The following is a 19,513-nucleotide window of genomic DNA, read 5'->3' on the forward strand; positions in this document are numbered from 1 at the left end:
CATGCCAAAAAGGTCACTTAACTTTTTTTGAAGAGGTCCTAAAAACAAAAACCAGTGAGAACAGATAAAACGTTAGTACAGGAAACCAAAGACTCACTTATGCTTGTTTTCATCTGTTGGTTGCAACTTTGGAGGAGTCTCAAAGCGGGCATACTCTGGATCGTACCACAACTGGTAGAAGTAGGATTTGCCATCATCTTCCACCACATTATCATCCTCCACTCCTCCCTGGAAGATATACAAGAAATTCAACCAACTTCCAGCATCTTAATATATGCATGGAGAAGTGCAAGTTAAAGAAAGCCATATATTTAGGACTAACCAATATAGATGTCCTAGCTATTCATCAGAATAATTCACTAGATTCCAGCTCACCTCCATAAACCAGTTCTCAGATGGTGCTTTGTAGACCACATTGACCTTTCCATGAATATAGGACAGCTGCATGTCCTCACACTCATCCACAAGAAAGAGCTCCAAGGGATCAGATGTGGCACCAAGAACGGTGTCTGAGCCCAGGCAGAACCAGTGAGCGTGGAACATGGGACCATTGACATCCTCCCACATAGATGTGATCCTGGAAAAAAAAAAAGTCAAATTTTATATCTACATTTATTAAATCACTTGCCGACTGTCCCATATCAGTTTTACCGCTACAGGGCAGCTACACAGGAATATTTACACACACGATCCTGATCTTCTGGGTGGCAGTGCATACTGCAGGCTTCACTCGCTGATCATTCTGTACACAGGCAGAACAGTGATCTGCCTATGTACACAAGGCAGATTGCTGTTCCATCAACACAGAAGGCATGGATTCTGTAAAGCAGGAACACCATGCTTTCCACTAGTAAAAGCACCTCCCCCACTACACTGAAACACCAGCTAGGCACACAGTTGGCCCTTTGATTTGCCCCAATTATTAACCCCTTCCCAGACAGTTTTACTACTACAGTGAATGTGCATATTTTTAGCACTGATCACTGTGTCAGCGTCCAATTTGTCCACCACAATATTGCCAATCACTGCCATTACTAGGAGGGGGGGGGGGGGGGGGGGGGGGGGGGGGGGAAGCCTGGTCAGGCAGGGAAGCTGAAGTGGTTAAGAAACTAATACAATAAGGCAGAATGCGTACTGCCTGCTGCTGTCAGAGCACTGACCAGGACATTCCCATTTATGGAGGATAGACCAGTGATCTATGTAGATCGATCGGAGCGCAGCAGTCCTGATTTAGTGGTAAAGTCAAACAGAATAGAAGGGAGAGAAATGACTGCCAAGAACATACTAACCTTGCCAAATACACAGGCTCAGTGGGATTATCTGGACTCACAGATACACAATCTCCAACTTCAAGGATTTGATCATCAATAGATACTTCAAGATAGTACTCCTTCTTCCCTTCAACCTTGAACAGAAGAGTAAAAGTATGCAAAATTTGTGTATGACAGCAGCCATTCATCTCTGCAGATTAGCACAGACTTTTGGTAGCAGTGCCGTGTGGCATGCAGCATGAGTGATCTGTTTGAATGCCAACCATGACACCATCTGTATGAAGTTTGCATGTTCTCATGTGCCACGACTGGATGGTAGGTTACGTGGCTCCCAAGGATGTACATATTTATACAAGGTTTAAGTTAAACTTGCACACATGGTTTGCTCTATACAAGTTGGGTACAGTCCTCCCAAAGACAGCATGAATTCAGACAACGTTTGCTTGAAGGGCACAACCACATACACCCCCAAACACACCTGACCCATGTATGGCAGCCTTTAGTCCATTATGAACATCCACTGCTGTGACGTGTGGAAGTAAAGTCCCAATAACGACTTGCTGCCAAGAGCATAGTGTACATCTTGATATTAATCACTGGCAATCAGCTGTGATTGGCTTAGTAGTGGTTATTTGAAAGGGATCGGGGGGGGGGGGGGGGGGGGGGGGGGATTAGTGTACATAATGTACTTCCAGTGCATCAAATCCTCCTGCTCCCCCACTGCCTTCTGGGACATGTGTCCCAGAAGATGAGGGGGCCATAGAGAGTGTTGGGACTGGCGCATACACAGTAGGAAACCAGCAGTGATGCCTGAAGGCTCCACTGCCCTTTCCTTTAGAGTGGCGGTGCCTGCACCAAATTGATGGATTGGCCTGGGTGGGCGCCGCACCCCCCCCCCCCCACATCATGCTTCCAGGAACGGTAAGTGTTATTTAAAGTCTGATGTTTGTAGCAAAAAAAAAAAAAAAAAAAAAAAAAAAAAAGCACAAGTCCTAGATTACCTTGATAGGGTCGCCTCGCCAACAAATTCTGTTTTTCTTCTCTTGTTTCTTTTTCTTTCCCTGAAGTATCTTCTTAGGAGAAGGCATTTCTGGAATGTTATCATCTAATTCTTCATCTTCATCAGCTTCTTTAACAGCCAAGTTTGGACACCTGTCCAGCCCAAGAGGTCAGAATGTCAGAAAGTCCCAACCAATATCGGCCAACCCTGTTGCAACCACATCAAAACTGCGTTACCTTCTCTGCAGGCAGGCCTGCTTATTACGGCCACTTCCGCCAAACTTTATCATGTCCTGGCAGGCTCTGCATTTGCCACAGTCTGGCTGCTGACAAACCTGTGAAAACATGAGGGCACAGACCTGAAGTCAAAGTACATAAAATCAATCAGTTGAGGGAAAGACTGCACATTGGCATGTTTAATTTCTTGCAGCCTGTAAAGCATTGCACCGGCGTGCATGTTTCCAAAAAGGTGAACTTATCTTTGAAGTTTACAGGCAAGCCATTTTATGCAGATGCAATGAGCCCATCATGGTTAATGTTGTCAACGAAAACATTTGTTAAAGTTTGTCAGTGGCTTTTTTTACAGTGACGAAAACTACAGCACATTTTCATCCGAAAAAAAAAAAAAAAAAAAAAAAAAAAAAAAAAAAAATCAATTTTTCATTAACGAACGAACACATCAAGGAGGAAAGTTTACCCTCGTGAACTTCTGGTTGCCCACACAAGTGTCTGCTTTCTGTTCTTAACCGCTTGCCAACCGCCTCACGCAGATATACAGCGGCAGAAGGGCTCGTACAAGCAAAATCACGTACCTGTACAGTGCCCTTTAAGAGGTGGTCAGCGGGCGCGCGCCAAGCTCCGTGGGTGGGGGTCGTGGGTCCTGCGGACTCGATCGCCGCGGGGATACCCGCAATCACCTCACGGAGAGGACGAACGGGGAGATGCTGATGTAAACAGCATCTCCCCGTTCTGCCTAGTGACAGCGTCACTGGATCTCTGCTCCCTGTTATTGGACACAGTCCACCCCCCTGACAGTTAGAAATCACTCCCTAGTACTGATTTAACCCCTCCCCGCCCCCTAGTGGTTAACCCCTTCACTGCCATTTACACAGGAATCAGTGCATTTTTTATAGCACTGATTGCTATATAAATGACAATGGTCCCAAAAACGTCCGATATGTCACAGTCAAAAAAAAAAAAAAAAACCTGATCGCCGCCATTTAATAAAAATGCCATAAAACTAACCCTTATTTTGTAAACGCTATAACTTTTGCACAAACCGATCAATAATCGCTTATTGCGATTTTTACCAAAAATGTAGAAGAATATGTACAGTGGCTTGCGAAAGTATTCGGCCCCTTGAACTTTTCAACCTTTTGCCACATTTCAGGCTTCAAACAAAGATATAAAATTTTTATTTTTTGTGAAGAATCACCAACAAGTGGGACACAAAATTGTGAAGTGGAACGAAATCTTTTGGATTTTTGAAACTTAATAAAAAAAATGAAAAGTGGGGCGTGCAAAATTATTCGTCCCCCTTGCGTTAATACTTTGTAGAGCCACCTTTTGCTGTGATTACAGCTGCAAGACGCTTGGGGTATGTCTATCAGTTTTGCACATCGAGAGATTGAAATTCTTGCCCATTCTTCCTTGCAAAACAGCTTGAGCTCAGTGAGGTTGGATGAAGAGCATTTGTGAACAGCAGTTTTCAGCTCTTTCCACAGATTCTCGATTGGATTCAGGTCTGGACTTTGACTTGGCCATTCTAACACCTTGATACGTTTGTGAACCATTCCTTTGTAGATTTTGCTGTATGTTTGGGATCATTGTCTTGTTGGAAGATAAATCTCCGTCCCAGTTTCAGGTCTTTTAAAGACTCCAACAGGTTTTCATCCATCTGCCCCTCAATTTTAACCATCTTCCCTGTCCCTGCTGAAGAAAAGCAGGCCCAAACCATGATGCTGCCACCACCATGTTTGACAGTGGGGATGGTGTGTTGAGTGTGATGAGCTGTGTTGCTTTTACGCCAAACATATCGTTTTGCATTGTGGCCAAAAAGTTGGATTTTGGTTTCATCGGACCAGAGCACCTTCTTCCACATGTTTGGTGTGTCTCCCAGGTGGCTTGTGGCAAACTTTAGACGAGACTTTTTATGGATATCTTTGAGAAATGGCTTTCTTCTTGCCACTCTTCCATAAAGGCCAGATTTGTGCAGTGTACAACTGATTGTTGTCCTATGGACAGACTCGCCCACCTCAGCTGTAGTTCTCTGCAGTTCATCCAGAGTGATCATGGGCCTCTTGGCTGCATCTCTGATCAGTCTTCTCCTTGTCTGAGCTGAAAGTTGATGGACAGCCAGGTCTTGGTAGATTTGCAGTGGTCTGATACTCCTTCCATTTCAAAATGATCGCTTGCACAGTGCTCCTTGGGATGTTTAAAGCTTGGGAAATCTTTTTGTATCCAAATCCGGCTTTAAACTTCTCCACAACAGTATTACGGACCTGCCTGGTGTGTTCCTTGGTCTTCATGATGCTCTCTGCGCTTTCAACAGAACCCTGAGACTATCATAGATCAGGTGCATTTATACATAGACTTGATTACACACAGGTGGATTCTATTTATCACCATCAGTCATTTAGGACAACATTGGATCATTCAGAGATCCTCGCTGAACTTCTGGAGTGAGTTTGCTGCACTGAAAGTAAAGGGGCCGAATAATTTTGCACGCACCACTTTTCAGTTTAATTGTTAAAAAAAGTTTAATATCCAATAGATTTCATTCCACTTCACAATTGTGTCCCACTTGTTGGTGATTCTTCACAAAAAATTAAAATTTTATATCTTTATGTTTGAAGCCTGAAATGTGGCAAAAGGTTGAAAAGTTCAAGGGGGCCGAATACTTTCGCAAGCCACTGTAGCGTCATAAACTAAGGGGAAAAAAAAAAAAAAAAATTGTTTATATATTTTTGTGGGATATTCTAGCAAAAAGTAAAATAATGCCTTTTTCAAAATTGTTGCTCTATTTTTGTTTATAGCGCAAAAAATAAAAACCGCAGAGGCGATCAAATACCACCAAGAAAGCTCTATTTGTGGGGGGAAAAAAAAGCTGAGTTAGACTTACCGGTAACTCCTTTTCTGAGAGTCTTCCAGGACAGCCCATGAGACCTTGGGGCTCCTCCTACCAGGACAGGAAACACGTCACCCCCACCAGATAAAAGGGCGGTCCTCCAGGCCCATGTCAGTATTCTCAAGAACCGTAGGACCCTGCAAAACATATGCATAATACACATAACTTCAGACAATACCGGGTGGGAATCCGGCTGTCCTGGAAGACTCTCAGAAAAGGAGTTACCGGTAAGTCTAACTCAGCTTTTCTCCAAGCGTCTTCCAGGACAGCCCATGAGACGATGAGCCAGAACTTACCAGTCTAGGGAGGGACAACTGCCTGAAGGACCTTACGACCAAACGCCTGCTCCTGAGCTGATAGGAGATCCAGGAGATAATGTTTAATGAAGGTCGAGTAACTGGACCAAGTGGCAGCCCTGCAAATTTGTTCCGGTGAGGCACCAGCCCTCTCAGCCCAAGACGTAGACAAGGCTCTAGTTGAGTGCGCAGTAACAAAAGGTGTAGGGACCTCCCTAATTTTGGAAGCTTCCAAGATGGCTTGCTTTATCCATCTAGCCAATGTGGCTTTAGATGCACTATTCCCCTTGTGAACTCCAGAAGGAGGACAAACAAGGCATCAGTTTTCCTAAAGGTCTTCGTGACCTCAAGATAGACCAAGAGAATCCTTCTTACATCTAGGAAACTAAATTTTCTTTCTAAGTCGCCCTGTGGCGAACTACAAAAGGTTGGCAATACAATGTTCTGAGATCGGTGGAATGTACTTGCCACCTTGGGCAAAAAACCTGGATCAGTTCGTAACACAACTCGATCCTCAAAAATCGTGAGGAAGGGCTCCCTAACTGATAGGGCCTGCAACTCACTTACCCTACGAGCTGAGGTAACAGCTATAAGGAACACAGTTTTTAATGTAAGTAACTTAACTGACATACTTTCCAGAGGTTCAAACGGAAATTCTACCAGAGTTTGAAGTACTAGGGACAGATCCCACGTTGGACAACTTCTCACCACTACTGGTCTGGCCCTAGAGATAGATTTGAAAAATCTGGCTATAGTGGGATTTTCCAGGAGAGAAAACTGGAGGAACACACTAATAGCTGCCGCCTGTACCTTTAAGGTACTAACAGAAAGACCTTTGTCGACACCCTCTTGGAAAAATTCCAAAATAGACGGAATATCATGAGCTAATCTATCATTTTCAGATAACCATGAGTTAAACCTTTTCCAAACTTTGGAATATATGGCTCTAGTAACTGGCTTCCTGCAATTCACGAGAGTCCTGACTACTTTGTCAGAGAACCCTTGGGCGCTCAGTATCTTTTCTTCAGATACCAGGCCGTTAAGTTTAAGGAAACCACCTGAGGGTGTGATACTGGACCCTGCAATAATAGGTCTTCCCTTTTCGGAAGACTCCACGGAGGCTCTGAAACCAGAGACTGTAGCAGGGAAAACCATGGCCTCTTGGGCCAAAACGGGGCAATTAGAATCAGATCTGTCTCTTCCAGCCGAAACTTCCGGAGGACTACTGGAATCAGCCCGATTGGCGGAAAGGCATAACATAGGCCTGGAGGCCACGGGTTTGCCAGAGCATCGATCCCCAAGGCTTGGTCTGCCAGGTTCATGGAAAAGAATATCTCCGTCTTGCGGTTGTTTCGGTTTGCGAACAAATCCGCTACCGGATAACCCCATCTCTTGGTGAGGTCTGCAAAGACTTCGGGATGAAGGGACCATTGTCTCGGTCTATCCTGTGACGGCTGAGATAATCTGCCAGGCAATTGTTTTTCCCCTTCAGGTGTACAGCAGAAATGGAGGCTAGATTCCCCTCTGCCCATGAAAGGATCTCCTGGGCAATGGACTGAAGCCTCCGGCTTCTCGTGCCTCCCTGCTTGTTGATATACGCGACTGTCGCTATATTGTCTGACAGGATTTGGAGGTTGTGACCCCTGACCTCCATCTGAAAAGACTGGAGGGCTCTCTGGACTGCAAGCAGCTCTCTTTGATTGGATGAGGCCCTTGCCTCCTCTGGGGACCTCTCCTTGTGCTACTGCATTGCTGAGGTGGGCCCCCCATCCCCAGGAACCCGCATCCGTGGTAATCCTTCGGGAAATGGGAAAGGACCATGGGAGACCTCCTGCTAGGTGCTGACCAGCTCTCCACCACCACAGGCTTCTTTTTATCCTGTTGGGAAGCCAGATCCTTGACTGCAGGGACCTTACGTCCCCGTTTCTTAAAAGAAACCTTTGTAACGGACGCTGACGGAGTCTCGCCCATGGTACTGCGGGAAAACATGAGGTCATAAGACCCACTGCCCTCGACACCTGTCTCAGAGAGACCGACTGGTTGGTCTGCAATGTTGACATAGTCTGGAACACTTTGGTAATCTTCTCCTGAGGAAGAAAAACTCTTTGGTTCACGAAGCAAAAATCGTAACCCAGATAAGTTACTTTCTGGGCCGGAATCAAGGATGATTTTTCTTTGTTTATTAGCCAGCCTAGGGACTGTAAGAAGTCCTGTACAGCCTGGAGATCTTCCAACAGCCTTTGGTATGATTTTGCCACTATCAGGAAGTCATCTAAGTAAGGGATAACCGTTATTGCCTTTAATCTTAGAGGAGCCAGCGCTTCCCCCAACACCTTTGTAAAGATGCGTGGGGCCGAGGAAAGACCGAAGGGGAGGGCCTGAAATTGAAAATGTCGGGTCCCCATACCCGTCTTCACTGCCAATCTCAAAAACTTTTGGAAGGCTGGATGGATAGGGATGTGAAGATAAGCATCCCTTAAGTCCAACGTGGCCATAAAGCAGTTTGGGTATAGTAGGTTTTTGATTGTAAAAATAAAAACCGTCTCCATACGGAAATGCTTGTATCTGATGGACTTGTTTAAGGTCCGGAGATTCAGGATAAGTCGAAACTTTCCTGCCGGCTTTCTGACCACAAATACATGGGAATAGAATCCCTTGCCCCGCTCCGATCGAGGAACAGGAATCAGGACTTTTTGATCTAATAAGTCTCCGATCTGGAGACCCAGAGCCCTCGCTTTCTCCCGATCTTGTGGAGGAAATGTGACCAACAAACGTTCTGGTGGTTGGTGAACAAACTCCAGCCTGTACCCGTTGGTCACTAGGTCCAGGACGAAGGGGCTCAGAGTGACTGCTGCCCACTGTGGGATGAAGGCCCTCAATCTCCCTCCCACCGGGGAACACGAGTCACTGTGGCTTGGCGGGCTGTTGAGGAGGGTTAAATAGCACTCCCCCTTTGCCTCTGCCTTTGTGCCCTGTCCAATGCTTTTTCGGCCTGCTGTCCTTTTCTCTAGGACTCTGTTGCCCGTTTTGGCCACGAAAAAAATTTTCTGGCTGTCTGAACTCTCTCTCTGGAAACGCCTTTTTCTTATCAGCCGTGCGTTCCAGTGCCTCCTGTAGACCTGGGCCAAATAAATGATCGCCAGTTAAAGGAAGGCCGCAAAAGGCGCAACTTGGAGGCCGAGTCCCCTGACCAGGTCTTAAGCCAAAGGCTTCTCCTGGCCGAGTTCACTAGAGCCGAAGTCCTGGCTGACATTCTTCGACTCAGCGGAAGAATCTGCCAAAAAACCCACTGCCTGAAATAGGAGAGGAAAAGACTTTAAAATTTGCTCTCTGGAGGTACCTGCTGACAGATGTGACTGAATCTGAGTCAACCAAACCTCCAGATTTCTGGCCACACAGGTGGAAGCCAAAGCTGGTTTCAGGTTTCCAACTGCTGAGTCCCAGGCTCTGTGGAGAAGGATATCCCCCCTCTTGTCCATCGGATCCTTAAGCGTACCCATATCAAACGCCAGGTCTGAGTTTTTTGAAACTTTTGAAAGGTGCGTCTAGCTTGGGATTCTTATTCCATGGCTGCGCAGTGTCCTCATCAAAAGGAAACCTCCTTTTTAGGTTACTAGAGAAGAATGGTTTTCTCAGGATTATCCCATTCCAGTTTAATAGTATCAACCAAAGAACTATGAACTGGAAACACTCTTGATTTTCTCTTATGTAATCCCTTATACATAAGATCATGTTTGGATAACTGAACCTCTTCCTCTTTTAATTCAAGGGTAGTATAGATAGCCTTTAATAAGTCATCTACATCCTCAACAGATAACTTAAATCTTGAGCCTCGAGTGGATTCTCTATCTCTGGGCTCTGTATCTGACCCTGATTCTTCCAGAGAAGAACGGGTAGATCTGACCTCAGCCTCAGAGTCTTCACTCTCTGCCTGCTGCGGAGTGCTTACTGACGCCTTCAGTGAAGACGGACTCTCTGCTGGAGTCTGGAGCTTGTCAATAAACGTTCTAAAGGAACTGAAGGGGACGCAAGCTCATCCCTAACAGAAGTAAGCATCTTCTGGCACGAGGCAACCGGGTCATCCTTTACTAGGCCTTCTATACAGGTGCGACAAACTGCTTTGCTCCATGAGGAGCTCAATTTGTTTGCGCAAACCGCACATTTCCTTTTAAGTGGCTGTGCTTGGGCCTTGTCCTGAGTCTTGGTCTGCAAGACAAAATAAATGACCCACAATGTAATTAAAGCCACACAATCACTCCGTAACACCACGTGCAGGAGGGAGGAAATGTGTCCCCTTACACCCACTACTACAGAGGGGGGAGGGGAAGGGAACACTCACAGGGATAGTAAGGTGGTGACAGAACACCCCAGGCTTACCTGTGAGGTGCTGGTGTTGGGAACTGCATCCGCTGCCTGTGCAGGTACTGCAGGAGGATCCATTCTGCCCCTCTTGGTCATCCACAGCCTGGCTACTTAACACCAAGAAACACCAGCAGCCAGCGTTCTCTGTTCGCGCCGTTTATGAAGACTGGAACCTCATCTCCGGCGCCCGATGATGTCATATGCCCCGGAAGTAACCCTCTCCAGGCACTTCCTGTGGGCCAGCTTGGAGCGCAATAGCTCCGCCCCCTCGAACGCTGCGGCTTCCTCCATTCCTTGCTCAGATCAGCCAGGCTGTCGGCAGGGAAGGACAACCGAAGCTCAGCTGAGCTAGAGTGCAATGCACTGCGCTAGGGGCACGACCTCACACTGGTCCTGGCCCTCTCCAGGCACTGAGGACAGAGAACAGCAACACCGCCAACCTCCCCAGCGGTGTGCTGCTTCTGGCAGAGGAAGAGGTAAGTGATATGCCCCAGAAAAAAGCCATACAAAGCCCCTGCTTATAAGGCCTATGGGAGCAGGTTCCATGAACATGTTACCCCCCCGTCCGGAGGAAACACAAATAACTGACATGGGCCTGGAGGACCGCCCTTTTATCTGGTGGGGGTGACGTGTTTCCTGTCCTGGTAGGAGGAGCCCAAGGTCTCATGGGCTGTCCTGGAAGACGCTTGGAGAAAAAGTCATTTGGGAGCCACGTCGCACAATGGTCAGTTAAAGCGACGCAGTGCCGAATCGCCAAAAAGGGTTTGATCGCTGTTTGAAATTTTCCTGCCCACATATCCTCTTCACAAGCAGATGAAATATGAAGGTGGGGGATTGAGTGAGCGAGTAGTTCAGAACTGACCGTAGTCCCATTTCTACTTCAATCCCTTCCTGCCATCTCCCCCCTTATGTTGCCCCCAGCAGAACCTTTCCTTAACTGAAAGCAAAGCTTTTTCTTCAGGCTAGAATTGTACTACGTGCATTTAAGTGGGCTCACCATGCCATTAGAGGATTGGCATTTAGGAGGTTAAAACAGGTAGTGAGCAAACGTGAACACCTCCTCACTGCCTAATCAGGTTTCAGTGGAGCGAATGTTTGCTGCTGCAAGGGTGAACAACCCTTTGGTTCACACTGGTATGCTGTGGCCACTGTGGTGGTATACCTGCAGTATTCCTGCATGTTACTCCTGGTTACAGCTGCAGTCCCATAGACTACCAGTAGGTTGCAAAATTTCTGAAAGCGCACCAGAAGTCCTGTATGCTGCATCTTTGGTGCGCTATCAGAGAAAACACTATAAAAATGTGCAACCTAATAGTCTATTGGACTGCGGCCACCACCACCACAGATCCAGAGCGGCTAAGTTGGTTTGTTCAAACCTCAATACCATAAAACAACATTATATACTTTTGAGTAAATTCTAAGTTTGGAAATTCTAGAGACCTGCAAGTTAACTAAACCCATTTTATTTTAGGCAACTATTTATTCAACTAAAGCTATTGTAGAGGACTAAAACTGCATTTTAGTCAAAAGACCAAGTCGAAGTTAGCTGCTAAAATGAACACTGGAGCCCATGAGATTAGAAAAGCAGGTTCTGTTGCAGACCCGTTTTCGCATTTGCATAATGTTAGAACGTACCTCACAAACCCCACAGCGTCTACGCTTCATGTTCTCCTTCTCTTCATTATTCTCAATCTGTTCTGAGAAGAAGGTGTCAAAGATCTGGTAAACCAGTCTAGTGGTTGTGGCTTTTGTGGGCCCTTTATCCTTTATGATCTTTGTAGGATGTCGTATGGCTTGCTTCCTCACAGCACGTCTGTAATGAAATTTTAGTCACTTAGCTCAGTCATAAGGCAATGGCTAAAACAAAAGTGCAGGGTACTCCCCTCTGTTCAAAACTGAGGGACTATGGAGAGAAAAAAAAACCCACCACAGCCAAAAACAGCACCCACCTTTTACCCAGTGTAACGCCAGCCAACTTGATGAGGTCTCTCATGCAGGGAGTTATAATTATTGGTTGCTCATCACTGTCCGCAGCATCATCATAACTTTCCACTTGCTCAACAACAAACTGGGCATGTCTCAGTAGAGAATCTTCTGTGAAGCGGTTGAAGTTCAGACCGGCTGGTGGTACAGTGGTCTGTAAAATAGATAGCCTGGTCATAAATCTAGCTAGAGACAAAAGCATTTGCCCTCCGCCCCACACACACACACACACTTTGACTCACTTCTATCCGGTTCAGTAGATCCTCATATGTTGAGTCTGGATTATGCTGGAGAAACTCAACTACAATTTTACTCATATAGATCTTCTCCTGCATCACAGCAAATGTTGGACTGTACTCTTCACTGGGATCCATGAGGAAGTAGTCTGCAAAGGCTACATGGAAAATAAGAGTCAGTATGTATTGAAATACATTTTTTTTATTTTATTTTTTTAATGGGTGGGCTACTTTTCTCTTTGGATATCGAAGTACTGTCAAGGTGGACTCCCAATCTTCCACCAATTAAAAAAAAAAAAAAAAAAAAAAAAAAAGTCAGGACACAAACTCCAATGCAATGCTTTATCTTGATTTTCAGAAATATGTACAACACATGCAAGCCACTGTACAGTTGTGAGTGATACTGCTCTTCATCAGGCTTATCTGGCTGTACAGTGGCTTGCATGTTTTGTACATATTTCTGAAAATCAAGATAAAGAATTGCATTGGAGTTCGTGTCCCGACAATAAAAAAAGGATGCTGAGGAGGGGGTGTTGTGGCCAAAGATATGAGGATGTTCTCACAAGAAGACACAATTCAATGCAGTGTTCAGTTGAGAAAGGAACTTTACCTGTTGTGAAGCCAATCAAAGCCTTTTCTCCTCCATCAAATCCAGTTATCCACCAGGCATTAATAGGACCCAACTTCTTTGCCCGTACGCCACCTATGAGTAGATGGAAAAGCATTAGACGTTCAGCAAACTAATCAGTGCAAATCTTTAACTCCCCCTGTGCAATTTGTGGGAATCGGCAGCCAATTCCAAAACTTCTGAAAGGAAAGTGGAGCAACCAAACTTACAACACAACTCACCATCTAGAGAGGGATTGTCTTCGTAGATTGGCTTTACAACACCACTAAAATATAGCTCAACGTTCTTCTCAATCAAACCAGAGTCAAATGGACACAAGTGTCCCCTTTTGTCATAAATACTGCAAAGAAAGGACAAATGCTTAGTTCTTATAAACTCTGGAAAAAGGCTTTGACTGTATGACATTTTCCAGCCAGGAACACCTACCTGAAACATGTAACTTTGTGCTGAGGGAGGTCCTCATAGCTTTCAAAGCCATCCTCATTTGAATCAAATAAAGACAAGCGCTCATCAGTCAACATTTCTGGCTCATCCAACTTGGAAGGGGGAAACAAAAAAAAAAAAAAAAAAAAAAAAAAAAAGGCACATACTAGTTATCCCATGAGTGATGTTTATAATACTTTTCTATGGAAGATCGCATACAGTCTGATCTTTGAAAAAAAGCTAAAGCCATTAAAGACCAAGTGTACACGGACATACGGCAGGAGGTAGTTAAATACCACAACCTTATAGACAAATGCTGTTCTGGGACAAAGTCATCCCAGTCTCACTGTGACCCCGATCTTGGTAATGAGCAGATGCGGCTCTTTAAATCATATGATCAGCTGTGTCCAATCACATGTAAATAAGGATATGCCAGTGAGGAGAGCTGATCAGTGGCATTTCCTCACAGGGGAGAACTTTACAGATAATCAGGGTACTGAACTATGCCCATCAGTGAGGCCAATCTGTGTGCGCACCCCCCCAATCAGTGCCACCTTAATTTCATTTGGTTACAGCATTGTATGACAGTGCTGAGAGGGGCATCTAGTTCCACTAGACAGAGATTAACTACTTAACAGGGAGGTTTTTCTTTACATTCTAACCAAATCTAGACATTAAATACAGAATATAAGGCTTGGTTACCAGCTTTTAAGAGTATAACATTTTAAACACTGGAACTTAGTTGGGACATCCTAGCATGACGAATTAAGCCCAAGTTTAAATTTTATGAAACAGGAAAGTGACAAAATCCAGGCGCAAGGCCTTGTAATCCCAATCTCATAAAGCCACCAAAGAGTACAATTACAATCCAAGGAAGAGGAAGTTATTTTTTACTTACAGCATTATCTGGATCTCCTTGAAAGAATTTGAGATCAGGATCATCCAGGTACTGCCTGCAGTCAACACACTTTGGAGGAGGGGTCTGCAAGGAAGACAGCCATGTTTACCTAATTATAAACTTAGAGGAAAAAGTTGAGGGTGCACACCTCAAATTTTTACCTTTGGCGTCTGAACAAGTTTTGTCTTGGGAGTTTCCGTTTTCACTGTCCTGCAAAAGGGGAAAAAAAAAAAAAAAAAAAAAAAAGTGTAAATTCTACACTTGCTCTACACTGCCTAGTTAAAGATAAGTCTCCACCTTAACTAGCGAGACTCATGCTGGCCCAAAATTAGCTTTCCTTGCATTAACATGTGCACCCCTGAAAAAAAAAAAAAAAAAAAAAAACCCCCACACAGCCTCAGCAACATGCAGCGCTGCATTCTGGCAATAGGATGTGAACTTCCCATCCTACACCCAGAACAAAATGGAGTCAGGCTGATCATAGGCAGGTTTGTATTTTATGAATACAGTGCTTCCTCTGATTGGCAGAGAGCACATTAAGCCATGATCTTCAAATCAGCTATAGGAATCTTTGGGTAACAAGCTGTATCCTAATCACATCCCTATATTACAGCTTCACATTTGACTGAAGTCATTTTTAAACACAAATTTACAGAACGGCTCATATTTATCCAATCAGTCTAAGACTTCTAACTGCAAAGTCTCCTGATGCCAGCATTCTGTAGTTTCACAAGAAAAGCTTACCCCACTTCAATGGTTTCAACCTTCAACTTCTTTTCCACCTGCTCCTAGAGAGATTAACAAAATCAGAATACTAGCAAAATTTAAAAAAAAAGCCAAAAGTTAACCCCCTCCCACCCAACAGCCCTCATCTCAGTCTACATGGGGGGGGGGGGGTCCTGACAGCTCAGTCATCACATAAGAAACTAGTATCTGTATTAATTGTGCAGCAATCATGCAGTGAGCACAGAAATCTCAACCATTATAATTGAAAGCCCAAAATAAATTTTACAGGGCATTTCCATACCTGCTCTTTTGTTTCCTCTACTTCATTGGGAGGAGCTTCAGGTTCAGCTTTTATGTCACCATTTACATCATTTGATTTACGTTTGTTAGACCTGTGTACAGGAAGTCACATGTAAGCATTAGGAAGTTCTAAAGATTCAACGTATTAATATAGGTTCATAAAGTGAATGCACATTAGAAACATGCTCACTGTAGAGAAGGAACAGTAAAGCCCATCACTGTATATCAAGGAAAGTTATAAGAGCCTGTACAGATGATACACAAACTCACTTCTATATGGCAATATATTTATATAAAACACAATACATTTCTTTGGGAATAGATTCATGCTGTCTAACATGCACAGAAACACTGACTTTAGCAAACGCACAGCGCTGCCACATCACATCTTCAAGCAAGCCAAACCGCAAGGTCACAGTTCAGCAAGATTTTTTGGGAAAAGGGTCAGATACTTTTCTGCATTCCTCATGCAGTGGGTAGTGCTGGGCTGTACCTGTAGGGTGTGAACCTAGCAATAAAGAAAAGCATAACACCCCCATTGCACCCCCTCACCATCACAAGACTGCTGCAAAATTTCCCTTGCAGCACCAGCTCATGGTATAGTAATAAGAGACCATCCGCTACGGTGGCCAGTGTTGGGTGTGGCCACATTGAGACAACACTAGGAGAGTCTTAAAGTGGCAGCTAGAACTGACACATGCCACAGTCCTTGTACCACAAGACATGCTTCAGCTACTGTGCAACAACCAAATCTCAGACCATTAGCACAATCATTCCAGATGCTCCACCTGTGTACCCATCTACACCCCCCCCCCCCCCCATTCTACTACACAAGGTGCGAGCAGCAGTACATGGCCTACGCTGCCTGTACACCAACTCAACCATAGGCACTGGTATTAGAAAGAGGCAGAGAAGAAATGTGGGCAGTAGCAGCCTTTGCACCCAGTAAGAGAAGGACATCTACACCAGGTGCCCAATGCCAACAATGTCCCAAAAACTAGCAATCTATAGTTCGGAATTGCTGCACAAGACAATGGTCCAGAATCCAATGTCACAGAACAGACTGTACAGTTTAGTAAAGTAGTAAGATATATTGGGTCAATGTAAGCAATTAATGAAGTCGCCATTGGCACACACTAAAAACTATAGCAGTTGAGATTATACCAACCCTTTAGAAAACATTGACATGATGGTGGGCTGCTTGCCTGCAATTCTTGTGGGGTGTGACCGGCCAGAGGATTCTACAGTGCAAAAAAAAAAAAAAGTCAAAAACAAACCATATAAAAGAGACTGATCACCATCTAAAAGCTAGCAAGAAAAAAGGTACTCCTGCAACTTCAGGTGTTACCAACTTCATGCAGGTATAAGATTTCCTGCCTAGCAACGAAACATTAACAGTTTGGCAAAGAAAGGAGCAAAAGCAGCGAATCATGTTTTGATACTCACTCTTTGTCTCCCCATTGGTCTTGCTTTTCCTGCTTCTACGGCCTTTTGTTCCAGGTGTTACCGCTTCCTCCATTTCTACATCTTCGTCTTCACTGCCGCAAGTGCCATTTGGAGAACATCCATTGGTCTCGCCATTTACTGCTCCATTCTCAAAGCCAAACTCTTTTTGCAGCAAGGCTTTCACTTTTGTCAGATAGCCATCCTGATATAGAAAGGAGAAAAAAAAAAAAAAAAAAAAAAAAAAAAAAAAGCGCATGAATTAGTCGATATGATCCAACTAGGTTGAATTAGGTTATAAGGCTTAGCTCCCCCATGTCAGAGGTAAGAAAACAGGCATTTTCCCAAAAAGCCTATAGGTTTAGACTAGAACCTATTCCTTTTGGTACAACATACATAGGTTGGCAAGGCATTAAGCACTTCTGGAGCGCTCACCATTGATACTCAATACAGTTATGGCAGCAGATAACTGCCATAACCCTGGCATCTTCAACAGCAGACCGTCAGCTTAAAATAGAAAGAAAAAAAAAAAAAAAAAAAGTGATCTTGCAGAGAACACCTTTATCAGCGGCAGGAGAGGTGCCCACCCCCTGACGCTTACCGGATCTGTCGGTAGAAGCGGAGACGAGCCGATGCTGTCCCCTGAGAGCCAGGAAGTAGAGAGGGAATGATGGCCCACACTCTACTCAAAGCCATTGTATGACGGAAGCAATGTCACTTCCACCCAACGGCCTTTTCCGTTCAAGTATAAAATCTGAGGTCTTTGACCCCAGATCTCACATTAACCACTTAAGGACTAAGCCTTCAAGAGAGATATATACACACACACACCTCTATTTATATAGTGAGCAATAATTCTAGCACTAGACTTCCTCCAACTCAAAAACTGGTAACCTGTAGAAATTTTTAAACTTCTCCAATGGAGATGCTCAAGCACCAAAGTTTGTCACCATTCCACAAGCGGGCACAATTTTGAAGCATGACATGTTGATATCAATTTACTCAGCATAACATTAATCTTTCACAATAGAAGAATTAAGCTAACTGTACAGTTTTAGTCAATGGGCTTTTTAAAAAATTATACGCAAGACCTCTGTGCAAATATGGTGTGAGGCAAAGTATTGCAATGACTGCCATTTTATTCTCTAGGGTGTGATAAAAGACCACACTTACACTTAAATGCAATATTAAAAAAAAAAAAAAAAATTTGACGATGCTCCCGTCATCCAATGTTATGGAGCCGAGTGGGGGGACTCTTAGCCATTTGCAACCATCTGGCAATGGTTCCTCTGGCAGCTTGTCTTCCTTTCTTACTACAAGCATATGAAACAAACAATGCATCTGAAAGCTTAAAGTCCAAGAAGTCAAGCTGTAAGTTTTAGCTTTGTTACCTCCTGATGGAAGGTGCCAAAACGGTTAGAGTTGCATCTGAAGTGATTAAACCAAGCTCTTGGGGGGGGGGGGGGGCGCTGCGTAACAGGTGAAACCTCTAACTGCGCCAGAGCATCTAATCCCAGGGATAGCTCTGTTCAGGGAGGAGTGACACCTGTGCATTTTCCCGAGTTGCAAAGAGATCCACTTTTGGCTGCCCCCATTTCTTCACGATCATATGGAAGGTTTCTGGTTCAACCATCACTTAGCTTTGTAAACTTGGTTTCTGCTGAGGGAGTCGGCTACCCAGTTTAGAGCCCTTTTAGAGGGACTGCCGGCAAGGATAGAATATGGAGCTCTGCCAATCTTAGAATACTCCCTGCTAGGCACTGAAGAGCTCTGCTTTTGGTGCCCCGTCTGTTTATGTAGGCCACTGCCATGGTGTTGTATGACAGGACCTGAACATGAAGTCCCCGCACCTCTCTGGCAAAGGTCAGTAAAGCCATTTTTATTGCTTTTAGTTCCCTCCAATTCAAGGATCTTACTGATTCTCTTGTGGACCACGAGCTCCATGACCACTCATGTGAGCCCCCAACCCCAGGAGCTGGCATCTATTGTTAACCTTACTTGGAACAGGACGACAACAGACCTGTTGAAAACCTTGCCTGGTTCACTAGCTAGTCCAGAGAATCTTGCTGGTGATACCAACAAGAAACCTTGCAGGGATCTGAAGTGAAGTCTTGCCCATTGAATTGCAGTTATGGAAGAGGTCAGGGTTCCCAATGCTGACATGATCTTTCTGATGAACAGGAGCTGACTGGACTGCAACAACACTTCCTTCCAAGAAAAAAGCTGGAAGATCTTTTCCTCCACTGAGTTAATACAATACCCCAAGAATAACACCTCCTGCAAGGGAATCAGATTCGACGTCTGGAGGTTAAAGATCCATCGTATGGACTAGGTGGGCACAAGCTCTGACCAAGTTCTGCTGAAGCTTTTCTCTGGTTTGAGCGAAACACAGGTCATCCAGATAAGGAATCAGGAGATTCCCTCTAGATGCAAAAGGTGCCAATGCTTCAGCCATTACCTTTGTGAACACTCTTGGAGCCAACAGGCCAAAATGGGAGTGCTCTGAACTGCAGGTGTACCACCTTCTTTCCTACTTTCAATGCCAACCGCAGATATATTTTTTTGAGACTGGGCAGCAAGAGGCATGTGGAGGTAGGCATCCTGTAATTCTATTGATGCCATGTAGCACCCTTGGTTCAGGAGGTTTGACCGAGAAATGGAATCCATACAAAATCTTCTGTATTCGATCAAGCACTTTGAGACTTAGGATGAGACAGGACTTTCCTGAGGGTTTCTGAACGAGGAATACATGCGAGTAGAACCCCTGGAAGAACTCCCTTGTAGGGACTGGAACAATGACTGAGATCTCAGTTCCTGGATT

The 19,513-nt window shown here is 44.7% G+C and overlaps 1 protein-coding gene across 1 annotated transcript in view; it reads right to left on the reverse strand.

The window, feature by feature from the left end:
• DNMT1 (DNA methyltransferase 1) overlaps window positions 1-19,513 on the reverse strand; it is a 47,310-nt gene that overhangs the window by 17,048 nt on the left and 10,749 nt on the right. Inside the window, exons 4-20 of the mRNA XM_073622546.1 lie at window positions 16,696-16,897; window positions 16,418-16,490; window positions 15,251-15,341; window positions 14,968-15,011; window positions 14,385-14,433; window positions 14,224-14,307; window positions 13,329-13,438; window positions 13,124-13,242; window positions 12,885-12,977; window positions 12,281-12,432; window positions 12,005-12,192; window positions 11,691-11,868; window positions 2,508-2,605; window positions 2,273-2,423; window positions 1,290-1,405; window positions 376-577; window positions 98-228 (exon numbers count right to left, since the gene is read on the reverse strand). Coding sequence (XP_073478647.1) covers window positions 98-228; window positions 376-577; window positions 1,290-1,405; window positions 2,273-2,423; window positions 2,508-2,605; window positions 11,691-11,868; window positions 12,005-12,192; window positions 12,281-12,432; window positions 12,885-12,977; window positions 13,124-13,242; window positions 13,329-13,438; window positions 14,224-14,307; window positions 14,385-14,433; window positions 14,968-15,011; window positions 15,251-15,341; window positions 16,418-16,490; window positions 16,696-16,897 — 2,081 coding nt within the window. The remainder of the gene's footprint in view (window positions 1-97; window positions 229-375; window positions 578-1,289; window positions 1,406-2,272; window positions 2,424-2,507; window positions 2,606-11,690; window positions 11,869-12,004; window positions 12,193-12,280; window positions 12,433-12,884; window positions 12,978-13,123; window positions 13,243-13,328; window positions 13,439-14,223; window positions 14,308-14,384; window positions 14,434-14,967; window positions 15,012-15,250; window positions 15,342-16,417; window positions 16,491-16,695; window positions 16,898-19,513) is intronic.

The sequence above is a fragment of the Aquarana catesbeiana genome, linkage group LG03 (assembly GCF_042186555.1).
Source record: "Aquarana catesbeiana isolate 2022-GZ linkage group LG03, ASM4218655v1, whole genome shotgun sequence".
NCBI classification, from domain to species: domain Eukaryota; kingdom Metazoa; phylum Chordata; class Amphibia; order Anura; family Ranidae; genus Aquarana; species Aquarana catesbeiana.